The sequence below is a fragment of the Vulpes vulpes genome, chromosome 6 (assembly GCF_048418805.1).
Source record: "Vulpes vulpes isolate BD-2025 chromosome 6, VulVul3, whole genome shotgun sequence".
In the NCBI taxonomy this organism is placed as follows: Eukaryota; Metazoa; Chordata; class Mammalia; order Carnivora; family Canidae; genus Vulpes; species Vulpes vulpes.
In genome coordinates, this window is record NC_132785.1 from 62,875,677 (window position 1) to 62,891,354 (window position 15,678).

At 56.4% G+C, this 15,678-nt stretch overlaps 1 protein-coding gene across 3 annotated transcripts in view; it reads left to right on the top strand.

Moving 5' to 3' along the window:
* Nucleotides 1-15,378, top strand: part of SLC24A4 (solute carrier family 24 member 4) — a 166,072-nt gene extending 150,694 nt beyond the window's left edge. For all 3 annotated transcript variants that reach the window (XM_072761169.1, XM_072761167.1, XM_072761168.1), the window contains exons 14-17: nt 4,131-4,245; nt 7,519-7,631; nt 8,170-8,235; nt 9,432-15,378. In XM_072761169.1, the coding sequence (XP_072617270.1) occupies nt 4,131-4,245; nt 7,519-7,631; nt 8,170-8,235; nt 9,432-9,584 (447 nt within the window). In that variant the 3' untranslated portion in view covers nt 9,585-15,378. The remainder of the gene's footprint in view (nt 1-4,130; nt 4,246-7,518; nt 7,632-8,169; nt 8,236-9,431) is intronic.
* Nucleotides 15,379-15,678: the final 300 nt, after the last annotated feature.

Sequence of the window (15,678 nt, forward strand, 5' to 3'; positions counted from 1 at the left end):
TGCTTTGTGAAGGTTTCTGCAGGGCTAGTCGCTCATTCCCCTTCCTTTCCAGGGTCCTTGGGGAATACAGGGGGGAGACTGGAGTCAATGGGAGAGGAGCACAGGCAGCCCTCATGTAACCCCTGCCAGTAAACTCTTTTAGCCCTCATAACACCCATTCTACAGATTCCTCAAACTCAGGCATCCATTCAGATTGAGCAATTGGCCCAATTGCACAGTCATCAGCTATTATACCATTAGTTACATAATCAGTAGGTTCTAGAGCTGGGCTCCTGAGTCCATGATCTCAACCACTCTCCTGAACTGCCCTTCAGTTTCTTACTGGAGTTTTCAGACACCATTTGGACCAGAGTTTTACAGATGGAGAGGCACTGGCTTGGCTCTGTGAAAGCTCCTCTGGCCACGTGTGACAGCCCCCATACAGAGTCTGAGCTGGCTGGAGAGGTGCCAAGCAGGAGCCTGAGGCCTCACTCCATGTCCCACCCTGTGGGCCCTCCCACGTGGGGCGCCCAGGGACGGGGAGAAACCGTGACAGGCACCTGTGCTTCTGTCATAAGGCTTGCCCGTCAGCAGCCTCCAGCTTCATTGTGAGCGAGTGGACGTCTCAGTCCTCCTGACGCCTGGTGCCAGCTGCAGCGGGCAGTGAGTCTCCGTGTGAGAAGCATGGGCCCACCTGTCCCTTAACCCCAGGGGAGCAGTCTGGTGGGAGAGAGTGATGTGGGGTCACGTGGGGATGCACTTGGAGCCTAGATCTCCCACTTACAGTCTGAGACCTTGGCAGCTTCCATGAGCCATGTCACCACCTCCCCACGAAAGGGGGATGATCACCCCATCTCAGAAGGTCAATGGGAGGACGGAAGTCTCTGTCCAGGCACCGTGGTCTGGGCTGGCAGCACGAGAACAGCCCCCTAACTGGAGAGAACAACTGTTTCCCCTGTGACATGTAGCCAGTGCTACTTCCATGCTTTGTTCAGATCAAGGTTAAAATCTTCCTAGATGCCTGGGGGTGTATGTGCGTGAGCATCAGGATGCAGGAGGAGGTAAAATAGCTACTATCCAAATCCCCAAGAAAAGGAGGACAATCAAGGATCATGGAAACAATGCCTTATGTGAATCATTCTTATAAATTCACATTTTTCTGAGTAATGTTAACCCCAGCCTGTCTCTATGTGTGATAAAACAATCCAGTGATTTCTCTTACTAAAGTGCTTTCCCACATAAGATGAGTGCTGGGTGTTATACTCTATGTTGGCAAATTGAATTCAATAAAATGAAAAAGCGTATTCCCCAAAACACTGCAAGGGGGGAAAAAAGTATTATTTCATGATGTTTGAGGAGGGATGAGGATTAGGGAAGATCAAATTAATGAAGTGGTGAGACTTCTTCTCTGATTACGGAAAACAACAATATTAGGACATCCACTTCATGGTGAACACCCACAGCCCCGCCACTCTGGCTGTGCTCCCCAGAGCAGTCATGGCACAGCACAGCGGGGCCCAGGGACCACTCTGCTGGGGCACCCTTCCTGGGGCTTCAAACCTCACCCACCTCAGTGTTAGGGGAACAGAACGAGCCTCACAGGAGAAGTTGGTCCAGACAGCAGCACCCCGTGGCAGCTGTCCCTTCTACCGAAGCAAGATGTGCTGGCCAGAGGGCTCTGTGCTCACTCCCTCATGCCCCGACGGGGGCTGCCAAGGGGGGGCAGCGAGGTCCCACCTGTTTCTCCTGCCAGCTTTTATGGCTCTCCCCCATCAGGTTCCAGGGAAAACAATCCTTGTATGTCAGGGTGAAGAGAGAGGAACCTTTGACAACGGCGTTCTATCTAGCACCTTTGCACCACTGGGAGAACTGAAGACCAGAGGGGAGCCATGGCCTCCAGAAGGTGCACAGAGTCAGCCCGGGGCTGGGCTCTGCCTCCCTCTCTGAGGCCTAAGTATCAGCTGGGCTTACGGGGCCCAGGGCTGGAGACCAGGCGGTGCAACACTTGGGCAGCCTCCCAAGTCCAAAGCACCCTGGGGGGGCACATAGTCACACGCACATGCATGCAAACACATGCATACACACACGCATATGCATACACATGCACACACATACGTGCGCACACATACATGCGCACACGTATGCGCATACACACGTGCGCACACATGCAAGACCTTCCTTTGATTCTTCCATCCTCCAGCTTCTTAGCCTTGTAGTTCGGTGACTTAGGGGGGAAATGGCAGCAACCCCAATAATGCCAAAACAACCCAGGACATGCGGCATCCCCCACTGGAAGCATGGCGGCCACAGCTCAGTTGTACTTGTGGAGATGTCGTTCAGGGCCTGGGCGATCTGAACGTTGAGGGCTCAGTGGTTCGTGTCCCCTCCCATGCCTGTGCTGCCCCCACCAGGGTCGCTTCTTGCAGAGACCATGGCAGGCCTGTGTGCACCTGGCACCTGCAGCCGCTGCACTGAGCACTGCCTGCCAGGGGGCCCTGGGACCGGGAGTGTTTCTGTCCACAGGCTCCGGCTATGGGCCAGGCCGAACTCTGCTCAGAGCATGCTCCACCGGGGCCTCCCTGAGCTCTGTGAATCTGAACACCCCCACATTTTCTGCCCCCATGGAGTGTAAGACCAGGGCCCCAAGAGAAGGAAGGCCTGCATCTGCTAACGTCTTGCATACGTCAGGCACTGTCCCCTCACATTTTCTCATTTAGTCTTTATTAACAAACCCATTTCACATATGAGGAAACTGAGGCTTAGAGAAGCAAACCAGCTTGTTCTAAATCACACGACCATTCACTGGGATTGGAGCTTTCAGTAAAAATGTGAACAACCCAAAGAGGTGCCACTGTTCCCATTGTATAGACGAGGAGGCAAGCCAGAGCTAGTGAGTTTTTTTTTTTTTAATTTTTATTTATTTATCCATGAGAGACATGGAGAGCAGCAGAGACACAGCAGAGAGAGAAGCAGGCTCCCCATAAGGAGCCCAATGCGGGACTGGATCCCACGACTCCGGGGTCACGCCCTGAGCCAAAGGCAGATGCTCAACCACGCAGCCACCCAGGCATCCCACTAATGAGTATTTTTAATAGAGTTAACCACATGCTTCTAGGGCTTTCCATCTGGCTGCTACCCAGGGCCCAGCTATGTCTCAAGTGTTGGGCGTTTATCAGCAGAGGGTATGACTGTCATCAGTATCCTTAAATCCTTCCATCCGGCCGATCTGTTTCTCAGAGCTCATCCTAAGGAAGCAGTAAGATATAAGAACCCAAAGAGCTACATGAGGTTGAGGTAGGAGCATGACCTTTAGAGTCAGAAAGACCTGGCCCACAATCCCCGATCATCTGCTCACCAGCTTCGTGCTCACAGGCAGAGTTGCTTAAGCTCTCTGAGCCTCAGTTTCCCTGGGTGTAAAATGAGTGTAACTGCAGTGCCCCCTCACCGGTGGGTGGTAATAATAGAGCACCTGAGGTTGCATGTGCGGCTCACCTGTGGAACCCCTGGTATACAGTCTGTGCTCGGGAAATACTGCCCATGCAGTGAGTCATAAGAGCACAGAGAGATCTCCTCAATGTCCAGTGGTGAGGGATTGGCCTAGACTCTACCACTCAGTGAAAGGTGTGCATCCATTTAAAGTAGTGTCATAGATGGCGACATAGGTGGACAGGTGTCCACGGTATGTCGTTGTATGAAACACATAGCTGCAAAATATATGTTGCTAGTATAATCTGGTTCTGTTTTCTTCTAACACACCAAAAGATGGCCAAGGCTACATCCTAAGGTGATAGTTTTCAAGTGTGGTTTCCCAGACCCGTCGCCGGACAGTCCCAGCCACCTGGTGACGGGATAGGAGCATAAACTCTGGGGCATCACCACAGCTGTCTTGAATCAGAACCTGGTGGGAGGGACTGGGGCCCACAGCCCACACTGTCACCAGGCCACCAGAGGATTCTCCACGTGCACAAGTTTGAGAACCCTTGGCCAACGAAAAGTGGTGACAGTGGTCGTCTGTCGGTCTTGTTTTCAGTTTATGTCACTTTCTAATTGTTATTAAACAGCAACACCACGTTCAAGTTAGAAACACTCGGAGTACACAGGGGCCCTAGGTGTTCCTCCGCAAGCTCATGTCCCTCCTAACTCTTCGGCAGGTGACTATCATTGGGTACACACTGGGAATCCCTGATGTCATCATGGGCATTACGTTCCTGGCAGCAGGCACGAGCGTCCCGGACTGCATGGCCAGCTTAATCGTGGCGAGACAAGGTAAGAATGGCGTCTTGGCCCCTCCAGCCATGAGCCTCACCATGCGGGCCCCTCAGCCCCTGCCCAACCCATAGTCTGTGGCTCTCCTGACCAGTGGCTGTGAGCTCACCAATGACGGGAGAGCATCAGGGTCAAATTCCACCGTGGAGAGGGCTCTACCAAGATGAACACCTGCAGACTCTGGAAGCCCTCAGTCTGGGCTCATGCAGGCTCGGATCAAATGAACTTATTCTGAAATCACCAGTGTGACATTGAACAAAGCTGAGCCGCGACCTCTTACAACAAATACAGTGGTAATGAGGCATGTTCAGCACCCAGGAGGGCAAAATGGGAAGGGTATCTTGTCCCCCCAACTGTTTTCCTAAAGTTCTAGAACATGTAAATGGGTTTGGTGGCTTGGTTAGTTGGTTGGTTGTTTGGTTATGGGTTTTGTTTGGGGCTCACTCCATGACACGGGCTAAGCAAGGTCAGGAGAACCCGTGTGCTCTTCAATGACAGAACCAAAGACCATCAAGGGCTGCCCTTCACTTACTGTGGTGTTTCTGCTGGTGAGGTAACCCCGTGTAGACCTCTGCAGATGAACATGCAAAAGTATGGGGGTGGGGGCTGCGGTCCCGTCATAGAATGACGCTCAAGGAAGGTGGGAGAGGAAAGAACTGCCCAAGGGAAAGTTGGCTCTGGAAAGCGAGGAATGACATTTTATTTCTCCAAGTTTGGAGAAAGGGTTGATTTGGAAGGGGCGGGGCGACAGCTGGTCCCGAGAAGGCATGAGGGGAGAGACATGTAGGCATGTGGTTGGCCTAGGCTGGAAGCTTGCAGGGAGTAGGGGCAGGGAGGGGAACGGGGTTTAATCGACTGACCTCTAAGGTGAGTGTATCCATCTCCCGGGGCCATCGTAACAGAACTACCATGACTGGGTGGTTTAGGACAAGAGCTGGTCGTTGCAGGGTTCTGGAGACAAGTCCAAACTCGAGGTGGCGGCCGGGCCATGCTCCATCCAGAGGCTGTAGGCAGGGGTGTGCTCTGGGTCTGCATCACGGTCGTGTCTGCCTCTGTCCACACGGGGTGTTCTTCCCTCTGCAAGGACACCGGCTGCTGCGCTAGGGTCCACCCTAACTCCATGTGACCCCATGTTCACTGGACTGCATCTGCAGAGACTCTATTTGTGAGTAGGGTCCCGGGCACAGGTGCCAGGTAGCACAAGCTGTGGGCAGGGGCGCTGAGCAAGCGGCTCAGCGGGGACTGGGAAAGCAGCTGGGCACCGAGGGCCTGGCCAATGTGCGGTGGCGTGACCTTGGCCACGGGGATTCAGTCGTGCCAGCTCCAGTGAGACATGCAGGAGAGAGGACAGGTTTGCCCAGAGCTAGGGCTGCTGGGTAGGTCTGGGGAAGGCCAAGGGGTGGGAGAATGTGCGGTTGAAACAGCCGAGCCCGGAGTCCACGGGGTCAGGGCTGAGGGGACGATACCAGCAGGCTGGAGGCCTGGGGGGGTGAGATCAAGAAGGGGCTCCATTTGACACAGGGCTACATGGGGTTCTGAGGGGGACGTCCTGTCAGAGCGACTCCTGGGGAAAGTGAGCAGGGGTGAGACACAGGGGGCAACCATCAGGGAAGTGACCGTGGTGTCCCCGGCTGGACCCCCACACACATGATCAAGGCCGGAACAGTTCCCTCGTGGCCAAGAGGACAGAACCCCTGCCCAAACCTGCTCAGTCGGAGCCTGCATTTAGCCAGGACCCCAAGGGAGTCCTATGCTCCTGAAGTTTGAGAAGCGGTGCCCTGTGCGGAGAGTGGATGGTGGCGGGGCGGGGGGTGCGTCCGCCAAACCCAGGAACCCTCATGTCTCCTGTGAGCTTCGGGCATAGGTGTATGTCCTGACTCACTGCGCGAGCACTGCATCCCCCCCAGAGGCGGCCCACATCCCTGTGACGGCCCAGCGGCCCCGACACGGAGAGCCCGGCCCCTCACAGTGAGCGCCCCAACAGTGAGCAGTGAGCAGCCAGAGTCGCAGGTCACTCAGGAAGGAGGAACCTGAGGCCGTGGGGGAGGCCCGCAGGCAGGCAACAGCCACAGGGCAGCAGGAGGGGCTGACCCAGCAGACCCCAGCAGGCCAGGGAGTCAGCGTCCAGCCTGGTGGCTGCAAGCACCTCAGGGACCAGAGTACCCCATGGCTGCAGACGTTTGTGCTGCACACACACTCATCCCACACAGGTTTGTGAGCGCCAGGTGCTGACAGCGTGTCACAGGACAGCCAGGGGGCCAGGCAGGAGCACAGGTCCGCCAGCATGAGTCGTCTTTGTGAATATTTATTGTCTGACTTTGTAACGCCCCTCGAGGTGTCAGGTACTTCAATGGCATGGCTGCCCTTATCCTGGCCAGTCAGGCAGGAAGCCAGGGCCGCTCAGCCACTGCGTGACCTTGGGCTTGTCCCATGCCTCGGATCCATCATGTGCCGCACGAGGACAGTGCCCCTCCTCCGGGGTAACCGGGAAGCACCCAGTGGGTCCTTGCAGAACATCAGCCCCAGACCCAGCAGGAGGAAAAGTGAGGGCCTGTGTCCGTCTCCAGGGCCACCATGCTCTGGGACGCGGAACCTATGGGGCTGGGCGGTCTCATGGGCAGAGAAGCTGGAAGCCCAAGGCGAGGTGTTGGCCGAGTTGGCTCCTCCTGAGGCCTGTGGGGAGAGTCTTCTCCAGGCCTGTCTCCTTAGCTTGCCAGTGGCCATCTTCTTGTTCCCTTGGGGCTCTGTCCATGTGTCCCCCTTGTAAGAACACCAGTCATCCTGGGTTAGGGTTGGCCCTAATGACTCATTCTAACCTGATTTTCCCTGTAAAGACATTAGTACCAAACAGTGCCACACTCTGAGCTATTGGGGGTCAGGGCTCCAACATAGGAATCTTGAGGGTTAGGGCACTGGGGGGTCTGTGGGTGAAGCACTTGCTCACATCATGATCCCGGGTCCTGAGATCGAGCCCCATATGGGGCTCCCTGCTCAGCAGGGTGTCTGTCTCTCCCTCTCCCTCCACCCCTCCCCACCGTTCATACTCTCCTTCTTTCTCTTGATCTCTCTTTCCATCCAGTAAAATCTTAAAAAAAAAAAAAATCTGAAAGGTCATGACTGAGCCTCTGGGAGGCCCTGAGACTTCACGAGAGGTTTCTAAAGTATGGGGTACACGAAGAAGGAAGTCCTCTGTGGAGAGCAGCGCCAGTGGGACACTAGTAGGGTCTCTGAAACCTAGTCTTGTGATTGACATGTGTCAACTGTCCGCCCTAGGCCTTGGTGACATGGCGGTGTCCAACACCATAGGAAGCAATGTGTTCGACATCCTGGTGGGACTCGGCATACCATGGGGCCTGCAGACCATGGTCATTAACTACGGGTCCACGGTGAGTTCCTCATGCCTCCTGAGCCACATGCATGCCAGACATGTGCTCTGTGGGTTTGGCTGCTGGGCCTGTGCCAGCAGTGAGCTCCAGGGGGACACATGGTCCCCACCTCCCCAGCTCCCTGGCTCCCGGGCTTCCGCCTCCCACGAAGGCCTTGGAACAGTCTGGGGCGCCTGCAGGGGGAGCCCCTGTGTGCAGCCCCCACACCTCAGCCCACAGGCATGCGTCTTTCTCATCCGCTTTGCTCACTGGCAGGGTCAGGACTGACCTCCCTGCTCTGCCCAGCCCCCCACCCAGGGGAGCACCCACCTGTGCTTTCCGGGCCTGGAAGGGCCACACTGGGGGCACTAGGCTCTGAGAACACTGCCCCCTCCCCTGCAACACCCCGACCCCCTCCCATGGATCCCCTCCCCATCCCCAGGCCTGCATCTCCCCACCCCCACCTCCTGCATCCCCTCTCCCACCCTCACCCCTGCATTGCCCCCACCCCCACCCCAAGCAGCACAGAGATTCAGAGCTCCTGTGTTTATCTCTCCAGGTAAAGATCAACAGCCGGGGCCTGGTCTACTCTGTGGTGTTGCTGCTGGGCTCTGTCGCCCTCACTGTGAGTCTTGATGGTTCCAGAATTGGAATCCTTTCTTTTGATCCCAAATAGTCACTTGCAGGGTCTCTGACACACACACACACACACACACACCACGGCAACGAGGGTTAAAACAGAGAAACACAAGTTCTCGGATCCCTCCAGACACAATTCGTGCCAAGAGTGTCGGCACCAACCCGTCCATTGTTCCCTGAGTGGCTAAAAACCCACTGGAGCAACTGGACTACGTGCCTGTGTCCCCGCTGCCCCGTCCGCCTCCCCTCACCAGCTCTGGGTGGGGGAGAGATTCCTCCCCTGACTGGCAGGCCTCAAGCCAGGCCAGCACTGCAGAGCTGGATCCTCAGGCTGCCCTACTCCACACGCCCAGGGCCTCTGCGTGTTTCCTGCAACCCTTATGGCCCCGGTGAGGCCATTCTCATTGTGCACAGGAGATCAAGACTCGGGGGGGGGGCAGTAGCTTGCCCAGGATCACAGGGTAGGAAATAGCAGCGCTGTGATTGGAACTCAGAGCCACTGTCTGCACAGAACCGGTGGTGCTGCGTGGTTGGGGTTAACGGTGGTCCAACCCCAGGAAGTCTCCATTCGGGGGTGAGAAAGGCAGGCATGAAGTACAGGAGAGACTAGAAGGAATGTAGAGTGAGGGTGTGCTCTGAGCCCGTCTACACACACACACACAGAAGAAGGGGGTCCAGGGACGCCTGGGGGCTCAGCGGTCAAGCGCCTGCCTTCGGCTCAGGACGTGACCCTGGGGTCCCAGAATCGAGTCCCCCATCAGGCTCCCCCAGGGAGCCTGCTTCTCCCTCTGCCTGTGTCTCATAAATAAAAAAATAAAAGAAGAAGGAGGAGGAGGAGGTCCAAGCTGAAGTGTGCCGGGCTGTGAGCCAGAGAATACCGTGGGAGTTTTGCCTGAGAGGTTGGAGGACACCAGGCTCTGCAGCCAGGGGAGGGCTGGGGCAGGTCCCTGTTGTTGCGAGAGGAAGTCCTGGCCTTGAGGACTGGGGCGCCAGAAGTGCTCCCATGGGGGCAGCAGCCATGTGTCCTGGGGCCAGGGCTCGCCTGCCATCAGCAGGTGTGGACGCCCAAAGGGTCCCAGTGACCAGGCTCACCGCCTGCCGGCAAGCACCACCACCCGGGAGAGCCTCCGCGTTCCTGCGTCCCCGCGCCCCGAGGCCAAGCCCCGTGCTCTGTCCCCGCAGGTCCTCGGCATCCACGTGAACAAGTGGCGGCTCGACCGGAAGCTGGGCATGTGTGTGCTGGCCCTGTACGCCGTCTTCCTCTGCTTCTCCATCATGATCGAGTTCAACGTCTTCACCTTCGTCAACTTGCCCATGTGCCGAGAGGATGATTAGAGCCGAGCCACCCTGAGCTGCCCTGGGCCCCGACGACCTCCCTTCCACCCGCCCCAGCGTGAGTGTCTCCTGCCTCCGTGGTCCCGGCCGCTCCTCAGGCGCGGACGGAAGAGCCATGGCGGTCGCCGACTGGGCGCGAGCCGGGGCCTCCTCCCCCTCCTCGTCCTCGTCGTCCTCCTCCTCCGTGTCCTCGGATCCCTGCCCTCCCCACACAAGCAAGTTTCGGGGCTGCCGTCTGAGCATCCTGGCAGGTCCCTGAGCTGGCGGCCCGGGAGGCCCCTCGTGACACGTCAGTGAGGACTTCCTGTCACTGGGTAGCCATCGGAGCTTGTGAGGCCCCGGGGCAGGTGCAAAGTGGGAATGTGGTTCCGCAGGTCGCCCCCAGGCTGGCGGGTACGGGTCCCCTAGACCGCGTGTCCTTCGTGGGCCCTCCTGCCTCTGACCTCGGCAGGCAGTGCTGGACCTCACCCTGCAGGCGAGAGGGCCCAGGGCACAACACTCCACCCCTTTCTCCGGAGAAACTAAAATGCAAATAGCGTCTCACAGCAGGAAAGAGAGAGCTCTCTCACCACTTTTATCAATGCGTTCAGAGAATGAACAGTGAAATGTTAAAAATAAAATGTCCTGGAGATCATCATACTTGAAAAAGAATCATCCCAAATGGAAAGGCACCGAAGGAGAGCCCTCTTGGACACAAAATCCCACGTGTATCGTCGCGTTGCTCTGACGCTGAGCTACTGGTTTGGGATCTAGGAGAGCGTGAGCAACTCTCCCTGGATGCTAATTCAGGGACACGGTGGGGGTGGCAGGTGACAGCCGTCCCAGCCCTTCCCCGGGAGGTGGTGCAGTGGCCTGTGGGGCCTGTCTTTCCTCTATTAAACGCTGTCCTCTCTAAACCACTGTTGTGAGGCCCAGTTGTCCCAGTACCCAGCAGTGTTGTGGCCTGCCGGACTGACTGCAGGCCACAGGGTCGTGGTGGACGATGAGAGGAGATGTTTCCTGAAAGGCAAACAGCTGCTCTCTGTTACCTGGAGGCGGGTCTGAAAACTGGAACTTGGCACTTTTAGAGCTAAACTTCTCGAGCCTTAGAGTTGGCTCCGTGTGAAGAGCCCAGGATGGGAGGCAGAGTCAAAAAAGAGAGAGAAAAATATCCAACAATTTTTCACCTGCTTCGTAGCTCTCAAATCAATATTAAAAAGATTTATGAACACAAACCATCCGTGGTTTCTAAAAAAAGGAAGCACAATTAGTTTTATATAGAGGTGGGGTTTTTTAATTTTTTAAATATTTCTATTGCAAAAGTCTATTGGATTTGATGCACTTTTAATAACTGGGATATTTTGCACAGAAGAATGTACGGGAGAAGCCCCAGGTAGTGTGAGGGAAGAGGGTGTTGGCCGATTGGTCATGAATGGTGTGTGAGGAGCAGGAATGCAATCGCTTTTTCCTTCCTGAAACAAAGGTCATGACCCGAGGTGGGATGCGGGCTGCGCTTGCCGAGGGCCTCCTGAATTCAGAAGGAGGAAGTGATCGCATCCGAGGCAGGCGGCCTGGTCACCAGGCTTCCGCTCGGGATCCACGTCAGTGTTAGTGGCTCCACCACATGGAGGCCCCTCTTGTTTCTCTATCTGGACCAAGCTCAGTGGTCCCCCAGGTGGAGGCAGAGGTGATGTTCCTGAGAAATCAGCGAGGTGAGTGGGAGGCCAGGACCAGTGGGGCCGTCAGTGCAGAGTGGACACACGGGGACATCAGAGCCCGGGCCTCAGCCTGGTCTCCCAGGCCCACCGGGGTTCCAAGCTGTGTCTGCTCCTCCTCAATTCTCAGAATGGCCCTGTGGTGTGAGGAGGGGTGATCCTCCCTGTTTAACAGAAAGCACAGTCTTGACTGAGAGGAGGTGACCCCGGGTTAATTGTCCGTGAGGTGCGGCACAAAAGCCAAGCCGCCAGCCGTCCCCCTCCCGGTCACCCAGGGCTGGGCCATCCTTGGTGGGGGACGGGCGGGGACAGAGCTCTGCCCCGTGGGTGGTTCTCATGGTTCAGGTCAAAACTGTGGTAGATCTTACCTGACCCCTCGTGCCCTGGCGTGTGTCCTAATGGCTGTCCCTCCCCAGCGCCCCTGGGGTTTTCCTGGTAAAGACCAAAAGATGTTTTTGTCCTCTGAGCTTGGGCCGTGTGGTCCCCTGACGTCATCCTTGCCGGGCGGGGTTCACTTCTCTGAGTCCTCGCAGAGCTTTTAGAGAACACGGAATCCTGGCTCTTCCTCGGGAGAGTCTGTCCGAGGTGACACAGCGTCCTGCACCTGCAGTTTGAGGGTACAAAGTCGTGTTTCTAGTCCACGGAGCTCTCCTGCTGGCTGCTTCTCTTTTGACTGTGATGTGCCAATGCGACTTCCTTAAAGGGTCTATGTATTCATTGTATCCAGGAAACTCCATAAACGCTGTAGGTGGATGATCCTCTTTTTAAACTAAACATTTTTCCATCACGAGTTGCAAGAATTGCTTGATTAATTAGACCTTCATTTTAAAATAATGGTTTTATCACTACACAGAATTACTCCCTTTATTTTATTCCCAAGGCTGATTAGCGTGGGGCAATCCCTCTGCTTCAAAAATAGGCAATAAAAAAACATAAGTAAGTCTAGCTCTTGTAATTGGGAGCAAGAAAGAAACACGAAGAGCTGCATGATCAACAGTGTCTGCAGAGTCGGGAGCAGGTGCTTCCTGTCCGTCCCTAGGTTGGAGTCGCCCTCGGCAGCTCGGGCACGGACTGGGCCATTAGGTGCGTGGTGTCTGGAAACATGGCCCTGGAGGCAGGTTCTGGGTCGATGAGGGGAAGAACAGATGGCCAGGGCACGGTGGGCAGGGCAGGGGACCGATCCTGCCAATGTCCGCGCATCCCCCTGGTGCGCAACTCCCAGCTCATCGACGTTCTGCCCGGGTCTCGCTGCCACTGTCCCTCCACTGCTGTTACAGACTCAAAGAGGCCATAGGGCATAGCCCTCCCTGGTGCAGTGGACACCTGGGGTGGTCCTGCAGATCCCCACCCGGGGGCCCCCGGGCTGCCCAGGAGCCTAGGTCCCCAAGGAGAGGCTGCTGCTCTTGCCTTTTGATGAGCTGCAGCTGGACCCCACTCAGGAGCACGGCCCTCGGGATGCCAAGTCCGCCCCGAACCATGGTCTTGGAGGTGAGGGCAGCCCCTCACTACGCCCTTGCACCCTCCGGGCACTTCTCTCTCTCCTTGGGGCGGACAGGGAGTGGGTCTGCTCTGTGCCCCCCTGGGAAGGTAGGGGACCCTAGCACCCACGGCAGATGCTGCGCCCAAGCTCCCCTCCTTCCCCAGTGGTGTTCAGGCTGGAGGGGCACTGCCTGTGCTTGGGTACAGCCCCCTACGGGTGGCAGGAGGGACACGGGGGCCCCCACGGCTTGGGCTGCTGCTGGTCAGCAGCCGTGGGGTTCATACGGGCTGAGGCCCTGACCCTGAGTGGGCACTGAGCCCGGGATCCCTTCCATCCCACCCCGCACCCCCTCCTCCCCTCTGGCTGGACAGACGGCTGTGCTGCACCCGTGACAGGCTCTCGAACAGTGCGGGAACTTGCCTGTCAGGGTGAGAATCGTCAGGATATTGTCGTGATTAAACACTCCAGGGCCTAAGGCCCCCTGAGCACGACTTCTGTGTGTCCCTCTCCGCTTGGGTCAGTAGCACATGAGTCCAGGGCACCTGACAGGGTTGTGCTCCTAGAAACTTCCAGAAATTTCTGAAATGCTCTGTGGGCAGCTCTCAGGTGGCAAGAAGTCCAACAGCTCCCCCAGCACACCCCCAAAGGGCTGCCCCCCCGACCCCACTCTCCCCATGTGGATTCCCCCGGAGTGTCTGGACCCCCAGCAACTGTGGACATGTGCTCCTGGGCCCTGTGGCTGGCCATGGTGGGTCAGCGCCCAGAGAGGGGCTCCTGCAGCACAGAGAGCAGCTGAACCAGGAGTCAGTAAGGGGGCTCGTGCAGGGTCCCCTCGCCATGCTGTAGGAGACGTTCCCTGGGGGCACAGACCAGGGGCGTGGGTGTGGTTGCACTTGCTCCTGACCAGGGATGCCTGACTGGGGTGCCTGATGGCGAAGGGGGGGAGGGAGACCCCAGCCTGTCCCAATACCACCTAGCTGCCAAGAAACAGGTGTCCACATAAAATGGGGAGGATGGGACCTTTCCTCCCGTCCTGCCCCGTGGGTGGAGCTGCTTGGGCCATGACCACCAGGGAGCCAGCCAGCTGGCTGGTGTTAGAGCTTTTTTTTAAACAATTCTTGTGTTTGAATGACAAATTCCCTCTGTCTCTGAGGAACCCCCACATGCGGCCAGGGGCTGGTGGCCCTGCTTGGGGTCACCTTTTATCTTCTCGTTCCCAGGGTCTCCCCTCACCTCGTGCAGGTATCCGTGTCCAGGGTCAGGGTCAGGTGTCCCACACAGGCTCCGCAACAGAGCCGAGGACAACGTCCCTTCCAGTCTGTGGAAATGTCTGTGGTCTGAATACCCGGGGCGATGGGTGGCAGCTCCAAGAGCTGAAAATACTCCCGTGCCTCCGTGAGAGTCTGCCCCTGGGTGTGGAGCTTCTCCGCCATTAGATTTGTGGGGCTGGGATCGGTTGCTCCTTGGTTAAAGGCCTGATGACAGACATGGGCATGACCCACACCTGCTCCCACTGTTGCCAGAATTTAAACAGTTGCTTTTTATGTAACATGTTAGTTGGGACTTTTCCATGGTCAAGGCCAACAAAACCCTTCATCCTGGAGAAGGTACGAGCCCTCCCTACCACACCCCTGGAAAACAAGCTTTGTAAGCTGTCAAGAGAAAGTCAGGGCAGTCTGAGGTCTCTGGCTGCGCAGTCAGCTTTGTGCACAGAGGGAACGTCCGGGCAAGGGCCCTCCCTGCTCCCACTCCGGAGTTCCCAGGATGGGAATTCCTAGCGATCCACACGGACAGTCTTCCTTAGGAGCAGGAGCAAGGCCTTCCCTTGCTGCACTGTCAGCCAGGCAGCTCTGCTTTTCCAACTCAAATGTTCTAGTGGGTTTTTTCCTGGCCCTGGGGACATCCCTGTCACCCCCAGAGGCCCCTTCTGAGCTGTAAAACACGTCCCAGGGCTTCTTCCACGTGCTTGGAGCAAAGATATGGGGGTACCCAGCAGGAGGAGCTGAGGCTGAGCCTCTGCGAGCAGCTTCTTGGGAGCTTCTGCTGGTTCCGAGCATGGTGCCCCCTGGTCCGCTGCTGCCCGCCTGGAGTACTTGCTGGGTGAGCACAAAGAGAGCCTGAAGGAAAGAGGAAAGGGCTGCCGGCCAGGTGGGGCCAGGCCTGTGGGCAGAGGGAGGAGCGGCCAAGAGAAGGGCCAAGCGAGGCGAGGCCGGGAACATCCCGGATGCGGGGGGGGGGACTGGGCAGCGGTCCCGCAGGGCCACAGGGTATTCCTGGGGTCCGGCCACGACCTCCCAAACAGTAGATAGAATCGGACTCTCACGTCCAGGAAGCACCCCCTTGAAAACGACCAAAACCAAGGACTTCCGTCCGGGGCTTTTACAAGTCCCTGGAGTGCCCCCCCCCCCCCCCCCCCCCCCGCAGATGTTTCTGGCATGTGAAGCCGAATGCTGTGTCCTTGTTGATTCCAACAGGCAAAGCAGGAGCGATGAGCTGAAAAGTTGTAAATAATAAATATATTTATCTCACTATTTATTTTTTCAATAACTGTGACCTCCCGCACTGTGAATGCTCTGTGATATGACGCTCTTAGTTTAATAAAACTGTCATTAAATTTGAATGAATTGATATTCATGGTTACTAAACCCTGGCATGAGTTCATTTTTATTGTGAAGAAAAATCTAGAGTCAATATGAACTAAATCTTTATAAGAAATCTAGCAGTCAGTATTGTGATGCAATATATCAGAATCTGTACACCGTCAATAAAATACCTGGGCACAAGCTGTCGTTCCCTATATAGAGCTTCCATTCATGGTCTAGCAGACACACACACACACACACACACACACTTGTATTTTGGGGAAGGACTCTACATTGGAATAACAACCACTTAAGACCATTTCTGTTGGCATATGGAG